Raw genomic sequence first — 14,940 nt, forward strand, 5'->3', positions numbered from 1 at the left:
AAAAGATGCGATTTTCAAGACTTAATCATTTTAATCAATTTTTTGCACACACATCTATCCAATTTGCAAATATTTCAAACGATTGAGAGAGGTGGAGCACACACTTACCTGGCGAAAATGAATGGCATGAATTTGCACGACTGGCCTATGGTTTGAAAAGAACTTGCAGTTTTACACTCAGACTTAGCAATTTTATTACCTTGGTGATTTTGGCGATTTACTTCAGCGATTTTATTGTTCCCTACAAGGTATGAAAACCTCTTGACTTTCAATACTTTAAAGAAGAATTACGGTGGTACCTTTAAATGGCGAATTTCGGAGAACGAGGCATCTTTGCAAGTTTACTCTTCTAGAAATTGTGGGTTTCGACCCTACGCGAAGTTTCAGCGAAGGGGAACGGAGTTTGTGGGAAACACTTACTGCACAATATGCCTCAAAATCATAAACCTTGGCAAATGGGGGGGGGGGGGTTTCTCTATCTTCAAACTTTACCTTTCACGTGTTTCTCCTAAATCGCGATTTTCGGCGGTTGAAGCTGCTTTGCAAGGTTATACTTTCACGCGATTTCCCTTACCACGCAATTTCGGCATTTTGGTTGATTCCGCTAGTTAATGAAAAATCACGATTCTCTTGGATGGTGAATTTCGACATTTCTAAAAGAATTGCAAACTTTAAAACTTCGCCATTTACCCTTCCTTGGCAAACTTCGGGGTTTTCGAGCCCTTTGCCAATTTTAAATCTTTCCACTTTCGATATTTATCCCTTATAGTGCATTTTTCAGGGCTTTGGTGCCTTTTGAAAACTTTTCATCTTCCACGTGTTTTACCTCTACGCGATTTTCAGCACTTTTGGGATTTTTGCAAAGTTTGGACCTTTTGTCAACTTCGATGATTTCAGGGGTTTTGAAAATTTCGTAATTTAAGTGCTTTTGAGAATTTCGGACCTTTGGGGCATTTTGCCAACTTTCACCTTTTCTCACATTTTGGCTTTAAGGTCCGAATTTCGGCCCTTTGGGGCATTTTTCCAACTTTAACCTTTTCTCACATTTTGGCTTAAAGGTCCGAATTTCGGCCCTTTGGGGCATTTTGCCAACTTTGTCAATTTTTAAATTCTATTGCGTTTTCACTAAAAGTGCGAGTTTCGGCACTTGGGTGACTTTAAGGCTTTTGCCCCCCTTTCACCTTTTAGCTGGCGAAAACCGACATTCATACAAATCCTGCAAACCTCTAAAAACATCATGTAATCCCTCTCATTATTCTTATGCAAAAATCTGCGTCTTTGGGTCCTCATGCGACCTTCAGATGCTTTATCCTTTACTTGGCAGATTTTGCCAGCCTCTATCATCACATGCCTACCTAAGGCGATTTTACAAGTTTAGACAATCTCTTGGAATTCGTGCCCGAGGGCTCAATTGACCTCATGGAATCACAGGCTCCTTTGCTCAACATCATCATTTTACGGACTGATCGCGGGCTCGCTCGAAAGGATGCGAGACACTCTGCGTGGAACTCAACAGGGCGAAGACAGAAAAGGCCCTCAAAAGGAAAGGGGACCCTGTTGGTGACAGGGAGCGTGTGCAACGCACAACACGACTTTATGATGTAATATTAAATTAATTAAATATAAAGTCATCTTTTAATTTGTTTAATTTGTTTGATAACTTTATAAATAATTAACTATATACTATTAATTAAAATAATTAATTAAGCTATCCATAAAAAATAACAATAATTTGGACAACTTAACTAATTAAATTAATTAATTATTCTTACTCCAAAAATGGGGACATTACATGTGGAACAGATTTAGGAGTTAAGACACATAGAAGGTCCCCCCTTATCCACTATCTCAGTATGTTGCAAAGAGATTAGTTGTTGAGCAACTTTTACCCAAGGCAAATTCTATGATCATGATGCTGGATTCTAATTTTGACTGCAAAATACCCATTTAGGAGAAAATTCGGTGTTAGGATGACTTTTGGAAATAGTGACTATTCGCATTTGGACTGCAAGTACTGAGTTTTGAAGTGAACTCAAATTTGGGGGATAAACTTGGTGTTGGGAAATATTTAAGGATTAAGTTCATTCCAACCCAAAGAAACGAGACTCGGACTCGGCTCGGACTCGGACTCGGGACTCGGCATCAGACTCGGCTCCAGACTCGGCTGGACTCGGGAAAGTGAAAAACTCAAGAAATTTAGAGATTTTTAAAGATTTAAAGCTTGTTTTAGACACCCTTTATTGAATACACCTTAAAGACACAAAAACATCATTAAACTCGGCTCATTTGATTACATACACAAGTATACATCAATCACATAAGCATAAACGCAAATTGTAGCTGAAGAAAATAAGAAACATAGATATATAAATATTGTCAAATGTATACAATATTACAAAACTCATGGAATAAAAAATCCATGTCATCATATGATCATCATCAAATGTTTCATACAAATACCAAAGGTAAATAGTAAATACTAAATACAACTACAAGTGTACAAGCCTATGGCTTAGAGGGCCGTGCACCCTCTCACCCTGGTCCCCTGCGAAGGCGTTTAAAGTAGGTCCTGGATGATTCAGCAGCCATAGTTGCTCCCCGTGACACCATGCCATGCTCACCAACATCAGGAACGACTGTGTCATGCTCACCAACATCAGGAACAGCTGTGTCACTCTGAGTCTCAGTATTTCCTGTCTCTGCTCGTACTCTCTGCTCCTCCTCTGCCATGGCTACAGCCTCAGCCTCTATATCTACCTGGTCGATCCAATCAATGTCATCATCACTAAATACAGCTGTAGGAGTCCCAGGAGCTGTCTGATTCTCATTGGCCCACTCTGCTTCAAGATCAACCTCATCTAGAATGATAGGAGACATGTCAACTGTTGCATTCTTTCTCATTCTCAGGCGGAGGTTGTAGTGAACAAAGACGAGATCATTCATCTTCTCCACAGATAATCTATTGCGCCTCTTGGAGTGTATGTGCTCAAACATACTCCAATTGCGCTCACAACCTGATGCGCTGCATGGTTGGCTCAAGATACGAATGACCAACTTCTGAACATTTGGTGTCTTTGGGCCAAAAAAGTTCCACCAATGATCTGAGTTTGAAATGAGAAAAATAAATAAAATCAGTCTCACTCATCAACTCATTTAACAAGTTACAATATAGTATTGAATAAAACTAAAATTAAGCCTGACAATTTATTTTTACCTGGCATCATAGTTGTCCTACCGTCTTTGGCGACAGGACGAGAGAAGGTCTCCCCTTGTGCATCTGAGAACATCTGTAGCTCTTGAAAAAGGTCTATCTGAGAAGTACCAGCAGGTCCCATCTTCTCCATGATTGCATATAGCCCATTAAGGACCTCTGCATCAGCCTTGAAAGAAGGGATAAAACGGAATGCCGGATTCAGATAATAGGCTGCCGCATGGATGGGCCTATGTAGCTGATGATGCCATCTCCTATCAATGATCTCCCAAATGGGACCATACTTGCTCTCATCTGCTCCATAGACGAATCTGATGGCCTCCTTCGCCCTATCCATGCCCTCATATATATAGCCCATTGCGGGCTTATCTCCATCCGCAACTCGCAACAAAACCACCAAGGGCTTAACAAACTGCAAAATTGAAAATATTGTGTAATTTAGAAAAATGAGCAAATAAGAGAATACATATAATAAGTTATAAAACATGAAGCTAAATTGTAGAATTTATAAAAAAATTACCTTCACTATCTCATCACAAGGGACCCAAAAACCTTGCTCATCAAAAATGCAGTCTGCCATCTCTATCCCTGCAGGGGTGGTAGCATAGGATGAGGAAGACCACTCCTCACCAACAATCATACGTCTCAAGGCAGGCTTAGACCTAAGCATGGACTGCAATGTGAGGAAGTTTGTGGCAAATCTTGTGATTCCTGGATGATGCAACTCCTTCTGCTCTGTGTATTGTCTCATAAGAGCCAACACCCATGAATGATTATATACAAATTTGCAGACATTTCTTGCCCTTTCTACACATCTCTTGACCCATGGGATTTTTCCAATATCCTCCAACATGAGGTCAATGCAATGAGCAGCACATGGAGTCCAAACTATAGATGGGTGCCTCTCCATCAATAGTCTACCTACAACAACATAATTTGTTGCATTGTAAATTGTAATTAATGGAGGTACAAACCATAGAAACCACAGTCGGGAAAAAAACGCGTTTTTTCCCGATTAATCGCGGATCGGATGGAATGCCGATGAATACCCCAAAATCGCGCAAAAAAATCGTTGACTTTTTTCAACGATTTTTTAACGATTAAATCGCGGAAAATCGCGCCGAAAATCGCCAATAAAATGCCACGTAAAAAAAAAACCCTAAACCGCGCGAAAATCGTCTGCTTTTTTTCTTTATAACTGTTTCGCGCTTCGGGTTTTCCATATCTCCCCCGATAACTTGCAGGCTGAGAGTGCGGTTTACGGTTTGCACGCTGAGAGTGCGATAACATTTAGTTTGCTCTCCTCGCTGGTGTTGCTACGCTAGTTCGCTCCAGTTCTTTCCGGCTCCTTCACCGAACTGGGCTACCTCTCCCCACCGCCATTCTTCACCTCGCTGGTGTTGCAACACTTCCAGGTATTTACGCTCAACATACATTCTGTGATAAATGACCATTCTCCAGTCTGTGCAATATTTGTCATACTGTGAAATACTAGGAAGTTGGTAAATAACTTTTGATAAATTTTTTAATAAGAGATAATGTTTTGAATGTTAGTTTCAAATCAAAATTACTGTTTACTTGTTAAATACTAGAAATACAGTGAGAAAAACGTATTTTGATTTGAAACTAACATTCACAGTTTACATACTGTGAAATACATTATAGATGCAAAAAATTAATACATTATTCACCAACTGACACCATACTAAAATCTACTAAAGCACCGTAAATATGAATATGTCTCAGCATCCTCCTCGTTGGTATGCTCTTCGAATTGTGATTAGTAATCCCTTTAGCAAGCAGTTGTTTCGATACACAAAAAGTAGTCCCAATTAGCCCAATTTTTGCTTACTGCCTCTCCATACAGGTCTTAAGATTCAAGAATTGTCAATGGTGTAGTTTTAGAGTTTCATATGCACCCTGGACATTACTTCAGAGACATGAGCCATGCTCACATAGTTGATTTCTTGTGAAATTTGTCGAGACCATCTGCTGGAAGCCCACACCCAATGCATCACTCAACACAGTAATTAGGGTATCAGTGACACCGGACTGTTCCTTCCCTACTTCAGAATTGTGATTGTAACAATCGGTAACAGGCAATACATCTGACCCTGCAAAAAAGGTAGAAATGTCTTCATCTACACAGCTACTACTAGAGATATGCTCTTCGTTGGGCTCTTCAGACTTAATGTTTTTTCCTGTGGAAAAATGCAATCAAAATATGAACACCCAGGTCTAACAGATTAACTTAAAATTGAATTATTTCTTTCTTACATTTAAAAAAATATATTTTCTGATAATCTACAAACACAACTCAAAAGACCATATGAACGAACTAATACAAATACTTACTCCTTACAAGCAACCAATATTTAACTCCTTAAGAGAAGCAACTTTGAAATTACTGCTAGAAGCCTAACAGTAGAAGACGAAGACAGCACTTAGAATTCCACCTTTAACTGTCATATTAGAATTTTGAATATAGTTCTCAACAATGAGAACCTAACACTTCAATCACTTTATCTCAATTCCTGGACTCCTTACATTTAAAACATTAATTCTTATTAAAAAATTACAAAATGATATTCAATAATTTAACAAAATTAAACTGATAAAATAGCACTACCAAATGGGATGGACCAATCCAACTATGATATTATATTTCCAGGTTGAGTAAAAGAGTCGAATGCCATTAGCTGTACCAAAACCCTAATGATATTTTATCATCAGACTAATAAAGAATATTACCATAAATCTACAGCTCAATACTAGAAATACAGTGAGAAAAACGTATTTTGATTTGAAACTAACATTCACAGTTTACATACTGTGAAATACATTATAGATGCAAAAAATTAATACTGTGAAATACATTATAAATGTATAAATTTTCACACTATTAACTTTTCGCATTTATAATGTATTTCATAGTTTTAAGTTAATATTACTGTAATTATTAAATATTATGTATTACTGTTAAATTACTGTTTAATTGTTTAATTATTAGATTATCATTACGTAATTAAACTATTTAAAACTTAGTAATTTCAGAAATTACTGTTAAACTATCTAGTAATTTGCAATAGTCTGTAGCTTATGTAAAACAACCCCTTTTGTAATTTCAATCACTGTCAAACCCATAAAGCTTCTCTGTACTAACACCTTTTAGATCAGCGACTGAATCTTTTTGATCAGTTGCCTTGTGATTTTGAGTTGATATGATAGTACTCTTATGACAAGTGTTCTTGACTGTATTTCCTGCTATATCTTTGATAGTAAACTCCGATTGTCCTGCTCTGAGCCTCTGAGATTGTTTGTCTCCTAGGTCACTTGATATTTGTTAAATGCTTGTAGTATTATATCCATTGCCTAAATCATTTATTCAAAATATTGTTTGTCTCCTAGGTCCCTTGGTTGGTAACGTTACTAACTCAATTTCTGATTTAGGCAATAATAAAATCCGAGAAGGTATAGATGGCTTGAGAAATGAATTTTACCTTCCTCTACAATCCTAAAGCAGTTTGTACACTTGTGTACAACTGGGCTTTAATCTTAGTAGCTTTATCAGTGTTCTTCTTTAGATCAATTAAGGAAGAAAACAACAAGTGTTGACTCTGTTTTTGCTCTATGGAATACTCTGGGAAACTAACACCATTTTGCATTTGTCTTTTCTTAGGCTGAGACTGTAAACTTTTCTGTTGTAAGTTCAAATTTTAAATTGCCTTTGGGTTTTCTTCAAGGGACTCTTGAGCATATTTAGTATTTACTTATTGACTTAATCATTGAACTGGAGTCTATCTTATATATTTTGTTCTTACTTTATTCCTCTTCATAGTTTCTACTTGGTGGTAGTGATAACAGGGTGTCCAACTTTAACCCCCCGTGCTTTGGCCTTTCATCAGCATTTATGTGAATATTTCATCTCAACTTAAACACAATAAAATAGAAACTAAGTAGAAGCACTTGAGGTACCTGCAGGAGGAAAGGGCACTTTAACTTCACTAGATCCTATTTGTATCACTGGTCTTGGAATTAAAATGTCTTTTGCATACTGCTTCAAAAAATTTAAAAACTGAGTGTAATGTTTTTGCAGAACTAATTCTTGATCACCATGCCACGCCAAAAAGACTTTGCATGGACACATTGCACAACAATTCCTGGTAGCACGAAGGTCAAGTGCAATTGGTGTCAAGATGAGATCGGTGGTGGAATTTATCGTTTCAAATGGCATTTGTCAAAAGAACGAGGAAATAACACCGAGATATGCAAAAAATGCCCTGCAGATGTCTCGTATCAGGCAAAGCAATCTCTTGAAGGGATTGCTGAGAATAAGGCCAAAAAGGCAAGAATTGGGGTTGAACTAGGTTCTTCTTCTACAAATCCTAGGATGCATGATTTGGGTGAGGATGGTGAAGATGGGAGTTTCAGGGAATCTGGGTCGACACATAATTCTATAGCACGTGGACCAAACACAGGTGGAGGAAACACTAATGCTTTCTTCCAACCTCGTACCACACCAGGATCACAAACCACTTTGGAGAGTACAGGATGGAGGAAAACTGTCACTGAACAAGCAAAGAAGGCAATTGCTAATTATTGGTACTCCTCTCACACAGCATTCCATGCTTCCAGAAATCCATATTGGCAACCCATGGTAGATGCTATTGCAGCTGTAGGTCCTGGGTTTCAAGCCCCATCTTGTGAATCATTGAGGGTTGGTATGCTGAAAGATGCAGTAGAGGATGTTCAAGATGTTGTTAAACAACATCAATTGCAGTGGGCTAGAACCGGTTGCAGCATCATGTCAGATGGTTGGACAGATAGAAGGAACCGAACTCTCATTAACTTCCTTGTCTCTTGTGAGATTGGCACTGTTTTTTTGAAATCTGTGGATGCATCTAATATGATGAAATCCACAAATGCATTGTTTGAGATGTATGACGTGGTAGTTACGGATGTAGGGCCACAAAATGTGGTTCAATTTATCACAGACAATGCTGCTGCTTGTGTTGCTGCAGGGAGACTTCTGACAGATAAATATCCTTCCATGTTTTTTACACCATGTGCAGCACATTGCCTTGATCTAACCCTAGAGGACATTGGCAAAATTGAATGGATTAAGGTTGCATTTCAGAAAACTCACAAGGTTACCAAATTTGTTTATAATCACACAAGGGTTTTGGCTATAATGCGCTCTTTCACAGGAGGCAAGGAGCTAGTTCGACCAGGAGTGACAAGATTTGCAACATATTTCCTTGCATTACAAACATTATGTGAACAAAAAGGTAATTTGAGGCGAATGTTTGTTTCAGCTGAGTGGATGGAGTCTGGTTTCACAAGTCAAGCAAATGGCATAGCAGTGGCAGAGTATATGTATTCTACCACATTTTGGGAATCTATTGAACAAATTGTAGAATTTTCAGAGCCTTTAGTAAAAGTCTTGAGACTAGTGGATGGAGATAAACCCCCCATGGGATATGTGTATGAGGCTATGGATAGGGCCAAGGAGGTGATAAGGAGTAAGATGGAAAATAACAGAGATAAGTATATGCCGTTGTGGGACATAATTGATAGGAGATGGGATGGACAAATGCACACTCCTCTCCATGCTGCAGGATATTTTCTCAATCCTCTGTTATTCTATAAGACTGACTTCCTGGAAATTGATGCTGAGATCAAACAAGGCTTCTTCAAGTGCATGGAAAAAATGTTTCCTGACTTGGAAAAATTTGATGCGGCTACGATAGAGCTGGAAATGTACAAGCATGCTAAGGGCTTTCTCTCTTCTAGGGCTGCTATACAAAGCAGAAAGACAATTCAACCAGGTAGACTCTATAAACTTTTGACAATCTCTTTATTTTGCCAACCATTAAGTTTGTTAAGATTATAACATACTCTTAGTCTTACAATATCATCTCCATATAATGTGTTTTTCAGCTGCATGGTGGGCTTCTTTTGGAGATGAAATACCAAATTTAAGGTGGATGGCGGTGCGTATTTTGAGCCAACCATGTAGCTCATCAGCTTGTGAGCGTAATTGGAGTGTGTTTGAACACATACATTCTAAGAAACGCAACCGCCTATCACAACAACGACTAAATGACTTGGTATTTGTTCATCACAACCTCCGCTTGAAGATAAGGAAAGCTCAAGGTGAGAATATTAATATATAGTTGCAGTTTTTTGACTTTTATTCACTATTCATTGGTTTTTCATTTGTAAGGGAAACACTAATTTCTACATGGGCAAAATCAGGAACTATTGAGGAATGCTTGCCAATTGACCTCGATGAGATATATCCAGAGTGCGAGTTGATTGCTGCTGATGATGATGATGATGATGATGATGATGTTGATGATGATTATGTTGTTGCTGATCGTCCGCTTGTGTCTGAAGATTTTGATATCATGAGGCAAGCCAACTTTCGTCCTGAATGGGTTGAAGGAATTAGGACAGGCTCTTACCCAGGAGCTTCATCATCAGGGCCTCCTGCTCTCTAGCATGTCATTGCCTACATTTGAGATTTTGGAATTTTGTACTTAGTTTACAGGTTGACTTTATTCAAAGTCACAAACTATATTGTAATTGACATTTTGACATCTATCACCATCTAGATATTATTTATGGTGTAGTATATTTTGTGGAACGTAATCAGTGATATGAATATAAACAACAAAAATCTATTTCCTGCAATTCATGTTTTCAAGTGTCTATTTTATTTGCCTACAATATCTCTATGCTATGGAAATACCCTAAAATATATAAAAAAAGTAGTTTTTGATTGTTTTTCTGCAATTTTTTACCTTTTTTTGTATATCCGATTTTTTCCCGATTTTTTGAAAAAATCTTATACTTTTGTTTTGCCGATTAATTCCCCAAACGATTATTGTTTCCTTGGTACAAACTACAAGATAGTAATTAATTTGCAAACAAAATTAGTTTGTAATCAAAAGTTTACCCGCAGCAACATAATTTGCTGCATTGTCGGTCACCACTTGGACCACGTTCTCCTCACCCACATCTTCAATCACCTCCTCTATCTGCTCACATAGGTAGGTGGCATTCTTGCAATGGGCGGAGGCATCAATGGACTTGATGAAAATGGTGCCCCCTGAAATAAAAAAATAAAGCTAGGTCAATGATCATTCAATAAACCATTAGATAAAAAATAAAAAATTAAAGACTATATGAAACTAAAATTAATCCATCACCTGTGGAAGAAACAAGAAAATTAAGGAGAGTTCTATTTCTCCTATCCGTCCAACCATCAGTCATGATGGTGCAACCTTTAGTGCTCCATATGTGGCGTTGTTCATCTAAATCCTTTTTCACATCATCCACCATTTGAGACAAAATGGGTCCCCTCAAATCACCCTCACTAGGGGCTTTGAACCCCGCCCCGCATATGGTAATGGCATCAACCATTTGTTGCCAATAAGGAGACCTGTCGCAAAGAAACTCAATGAGATAAGTTAAGTATAAAAATTCAATGAGATAAGTTAAGTATAAAAATTAAAACAATCAAAGTTATCAAACATAAAAGTTAGTAAAACATTCACCTGGCTACAAAGAATGGAATACAGCTGTAGCTCCAAAACCTGCCAATTGCCATTTTAGCAGCATCATGGACCTCCTTGTTCCAACCCATGCCCTCAAGCGACGGTTGGGACCCAGGGATAGTGCGAGGCACAAAGAAGGAATCCAACCTAGATTTACGAATCCTAGGTCCAATGGTAACATTCCCACTACAACTACTAGTGGTAGGAGCATGAGAAGTGGTGGTGGCACTGCCACTTATAGAAGCAGAAGCAGAAACGGAAGCAGCAACAGTAGCAAACTGAGTGGGACGATATGGAGGTAAGGAAGAAGGGCCTCCAACACAACCTAACTGTGTCCCTCTTCCTAAAACTGTCTCTCTCCCAATGGCCGCTCGATCCTCCTTTTGTTTCTTTTTTCTTTCAATCTCCTCAACCATTACATAACAATCCCGTATGGCCTCAGAGACTGCTTTTAGGCATGGTTCGGCATCATGTCCACGCACACCAGCAATATGGTATTTCAGCCTATATATACCTCCATGGAATATTGTTTTGCAAAACATACATTTTGTTTGCCCCTTTCCTTGCCCTGGAAAATTCTCATGATATTTCCAAGCAGGGTCCTTTCTCATGGGGGGTCTAGAAGCTGAAGTAGACATTTTAGGATAGTTTTGTGAAATTTGAAGTTGAGGCAAATAATAAAGTGAAGTTTGCTGCAATAAAACATTACAAATACAAAATAAAATTAATACATACATTCAAAAAAACTAAAGTAGGGTTTGCAAATTTTTTTTTTAAAATATTGTAGGGTTTGTCAAACCCTACAATTTAATTTTTTTTTTTTTTGCAAACCCTACATACAACCCTACATAGTACAACTACATACTACATGTTACATACAAATTACAACATACAAAAGATCTTGCATACAATAAAATGTAAAACTTGCAAAATAAATGAATAGAAAATGGAATTTTTGCATATAAGAAACAAAATAATGTTAAAAAAAACAATCTTACCTCTTACAACAAGCTTGAAATGAGCTGCAAACTCTTCCTATCCAACTCTTGATGCACCAAATCGAAACACAATGCAGCTCCAATGTGACAAATTGAAGAAAACTTGAGCTTCCTCCTTGCTGTTTTTTCTTCTATGCACCCTTGTTTTTCTTCCCAACTCACTTTACTCTTCCTTTTTTTGCAAGTGAATGAAATGAAAGTCACTTTTAGGGCTAGAAGACAATTAACATTAAAAAACGGATTTAAAAAAACTTTACAAACTATTTTTTTTTTGACTTTTTATTTGCTGCCAACGCCGGCCGAGTCCAGGGCTCGGGACTCGCCGAGTTTGGCGATTTTGGGCCAAAATGGCCAAAATCGCCAACTCGGCGAGTCTGGCGAGTTTACTCTCCAGACTCGGCCGAGTCCGAGTCCGAGCCCCTGGGACTCGTTTGGCCTGACTCGGACTCGGACTCGCCGAGTTTGGGCAATTTCAGGCGAGTCTCATTTCTCTGTTCCAACCTTTTGGGCAAGCACTGAATTTTGGAGAGGAACCAAAGTTTGGGAGCAAACTCAGTCCCAACCTCGGCATTGGGAAGGGTTTAAGGAATAACACCAATTCCTACGTGGGCTGTAATCATTGAACTTGGTGAGTAAAGGGTGAAACTTGGGCTGAAGTTCGGGGTTAGGAAGACATTTTGGATTAAGAGCTTAATCCCATTTCATATGCAGATGCCGAATTTTGGTATGCAAGAAACTCATACCTTGTTCACAATTCGTTCTCCTTGGCCTCTAGCCTTATAAGCATATGGATCTGATATTACTTTATGGTGTTCATCGTTCTCTTTGTCTGCAACTTTATTGTCAAGGTTTGTGGCCTGAATCTTATTGCTTTGTGACTGCAAAATCTGAATTAGAAGCAAACTCGGTTCAAAGTTCAGTCTTGGGAAGAATTTTAGGAATAAGCCTTAATCTGCTTTGGACTTCAAATACCAAACTTGCAGAGTGAAAGGGAGAAACTTGGGCTGAACCTTGGTGATAGGAACATGATTTGGAATAACACCTAATCCCTTTTTTAGTGCTACCACCGAATTTCTTCCTTGAAGCTTAGACATAGCAGCGTTCTTGGAAACTCCTAAAGTCCTTCCAACACTGAGTTCGGGGAGATCATGGGGCAAAAGTTGGTACTAGGACAAGTTTCAGGGATTATGCCATGCTCCCATTTAGAGTTCAAATACCGAGTTTGAAGGAAGGCTCCAAAAACCTATGAGCTGGTTGTTTAGTCCTTAATGTTTTCCACACGTACCAAATATTCATGTAATAGAATAGTCATACATCATAGCATATTTAACAATGATACCAGTTCAACCAGAAGAGTTATATCTTTATTCCAGTGTCTAGAATGTCCATACATAATCTCCCCCTTCCGAGGTTTCAACCAAACAATATATAGACTCGACGGTTGGTCAAGTTGCCAACTGTCACCAACTCCCAACTACCCGACGGGAACCTCTTGGCGACAAACATAATCATAAACACAACATAACACACTTACAATTATTATTCTCGCTAACATACGTTATTTACCCCTAACATTAGCCCCCCAAAAACATAGTCGTCTTCCAGACGACTAAGACAAGAAAAGATGAATTATATAAAACATAACTAGGACCAAGAAGAGGGAGGAGGCGTCCCTATAGTGGCCGCATGAGGAGGTTGTTGTCTGGCGTGAAGTTTCAGGTTCTATTCTGCCAGCAGCTGCCGTTCCCGTGCTTTTTTTACCATGTGAGCAGCTTCTAGTAGCTTTTTATCTTTTTGTTCTAGCTGTGAGGTGAGTTCTACCACTTGGGCTGCTAGTGCCTGCGCCTCCTTATCCTATATGCTGCAATGGGCCTCATATGTGGTCATCTTCATTTCCATCTCCTTCCTCAGGTTCTTTTCCACTGTAGCTAACTGTGCCTGCTTCTCACCTTCCTTCTCCAGTGTTGTTATGTACATCTACTGAGCTTCTTGCTCCACATGGTGCTGCCACATCTGTAAGTACACCTCTCAGAAGGCCTTCTCCATGCTGCAAAAGGTGGTGCCCAAGGTGCCCGTGCCTCCCACCAGGTGCCTGTGGGTCGAATTCTGAATCATCTCTGGCGTACTATGGTCCAGCCACCCTTGTTGCTCAAAGTGGCGCGCGAACTCATCCGTACACCCCATAGTCATGAAGTGACACAACTGTGTAGCGTCGGTTGAATTGCCGGCCTCCATCTGTCCAGTAAGTTGTGCCATGCTGGGTGCAACATCGGAGAGCCCCTGCAGCTCTCCCAAGAATCGTCGGAGTGGGCCGGCTGGATCACTCAGATCTGGTGGGGTGATGTGGAGGCCTGCGAGTGCTTCCTTCGGTCCACTACTCTGCCGGTTCTGGTGCTCTCGATCAGCGAATCTCTCTTCGTCTAGGTCTGGGATAGTAATATCTCTGTCTAGAGTCATGCGCACCCCAATGGTCATGTTATGCGGTGCAGGGGAGGTGGGAAGGTGCGGGGCAAGTGCGAACTGCCCTAGCCATCCATCCAGCGAGGCATCTATATCTTCGTCTGTGAGAGTATCCAATGCTGCCACTGCCTCCAAGTCACCCTTAGTCATCCGTATATTCCCTGTCTCCTTCCCTGCTGGAGTCGTACTAGTACCCGCTGGGGTCGTACCAGTATCTGCTGGAACCGTACTAGTATATGATGCACCCGTACCGGTTCTTGCTGGTACAGTATCGGTTCCTATTGGTACCGTACCGATTCTTGCTGGTACCGTACCGGTTCCTGCCGGTACCGTACCGAAGTCTGCCGTACCCAAGTCTGCCGTACCAATTACTATCGTACCCTCTGTAGGCTCTGCTGTAAGTACGACCAAGCTGATCTGTGGTAGTAATACCCGTCGCTGTGTTGGTGGTTCCCCTTCGTTGACTTTTTGGAATGGCACCCCTACTGGTCGTACATCTCCCATGGGGCTGGCCATTGCAAGCGCTTCCTGTGGTACCAAGTGTGCCGAGGATAGTTTCGAAGGTGTGAACTTTACCCTCGTACTTTTCCATTGGGCCCGTAACCCTCCCTGTTGTTCCTCCTCTTCCTCTTCCTGCTGCTGCGACTCTGTTTCCCCTTCCTCCTCTAAAGCTGTGTCCTGCCAGATGGAACCCCTCATCACCACTTTC

At 39.9% G+C, this 14,940-nt stretch overlaps 2 protein-coding genes across 2 annotated transcripts; one reads left to right on the forward strand and one right to left on the reverse strand.

Moving 5' to 3' along the window:
* Positions 1 to 2,478: 2,478 nt before the first annotated feature.
* LOC131047149 (uncharacterized) lies at positions 2,479 to 4,124 on the reverse strand. The gene is made up of 3 exons (XM_057981006.2): positions 3,732 to 4,124; positions 3,215 to 3,623; positions 2,479 to 3,101 (listed from the first exon to the last, which is right to left on the reverse strand). The coding sequence occupies exons 1-3, from the start codon at positions 4,119 to 4,121 to the stop codon at positions 2,533 to 2,535; spliced, it is 1,368 nt and encodes a 455-aa protein (XP_057836989.2). The 5' UTR covers positions 4,122 to 4,124; the 3' UTR covers positions 2,479 to 2,532.
* A 3,866-nt stretch (positions 4,125 to 7,990) lies between these two features.
* On the forward strand, positions 7,991 to 9,988 carry LOC131048029 (uncharacterized). Its single transcript, XM_057981858.2, has 3 exons — positions 7,991 to 9,039; positions 9,152 to 9,367; positions 9,470 to 9,988. Exons 1-3 carry the CDS (start codon positions 8,016 to 8,018, stop codon positions 9,712 to 9,714), a joined length of 1,485 nt encoding a protein of 494 aa, XP_057837841.2. The 5' UTR covers positions 7,991 to 8,015; the 3' UTR covers positions 9,715 to 9,988.
* Positions 9,989 to 14,940: the final 4,952 nt, after the last annotated feature.

The sequence above is a fragment of the Cryptomeria japonica genome, chromosome 3 (genome assembly GCF_030272615.1).
Source record: "Cryptomeria japonica chromosome 3, Sugi_1.0, whole genome shotgun sequence".
NCBI lineage: Eukaryota > Viridiplantae > Streptophyta > Pinopsida > Cupressales > Cupressaceae > Cryptomeria > Cryptomeria japonica.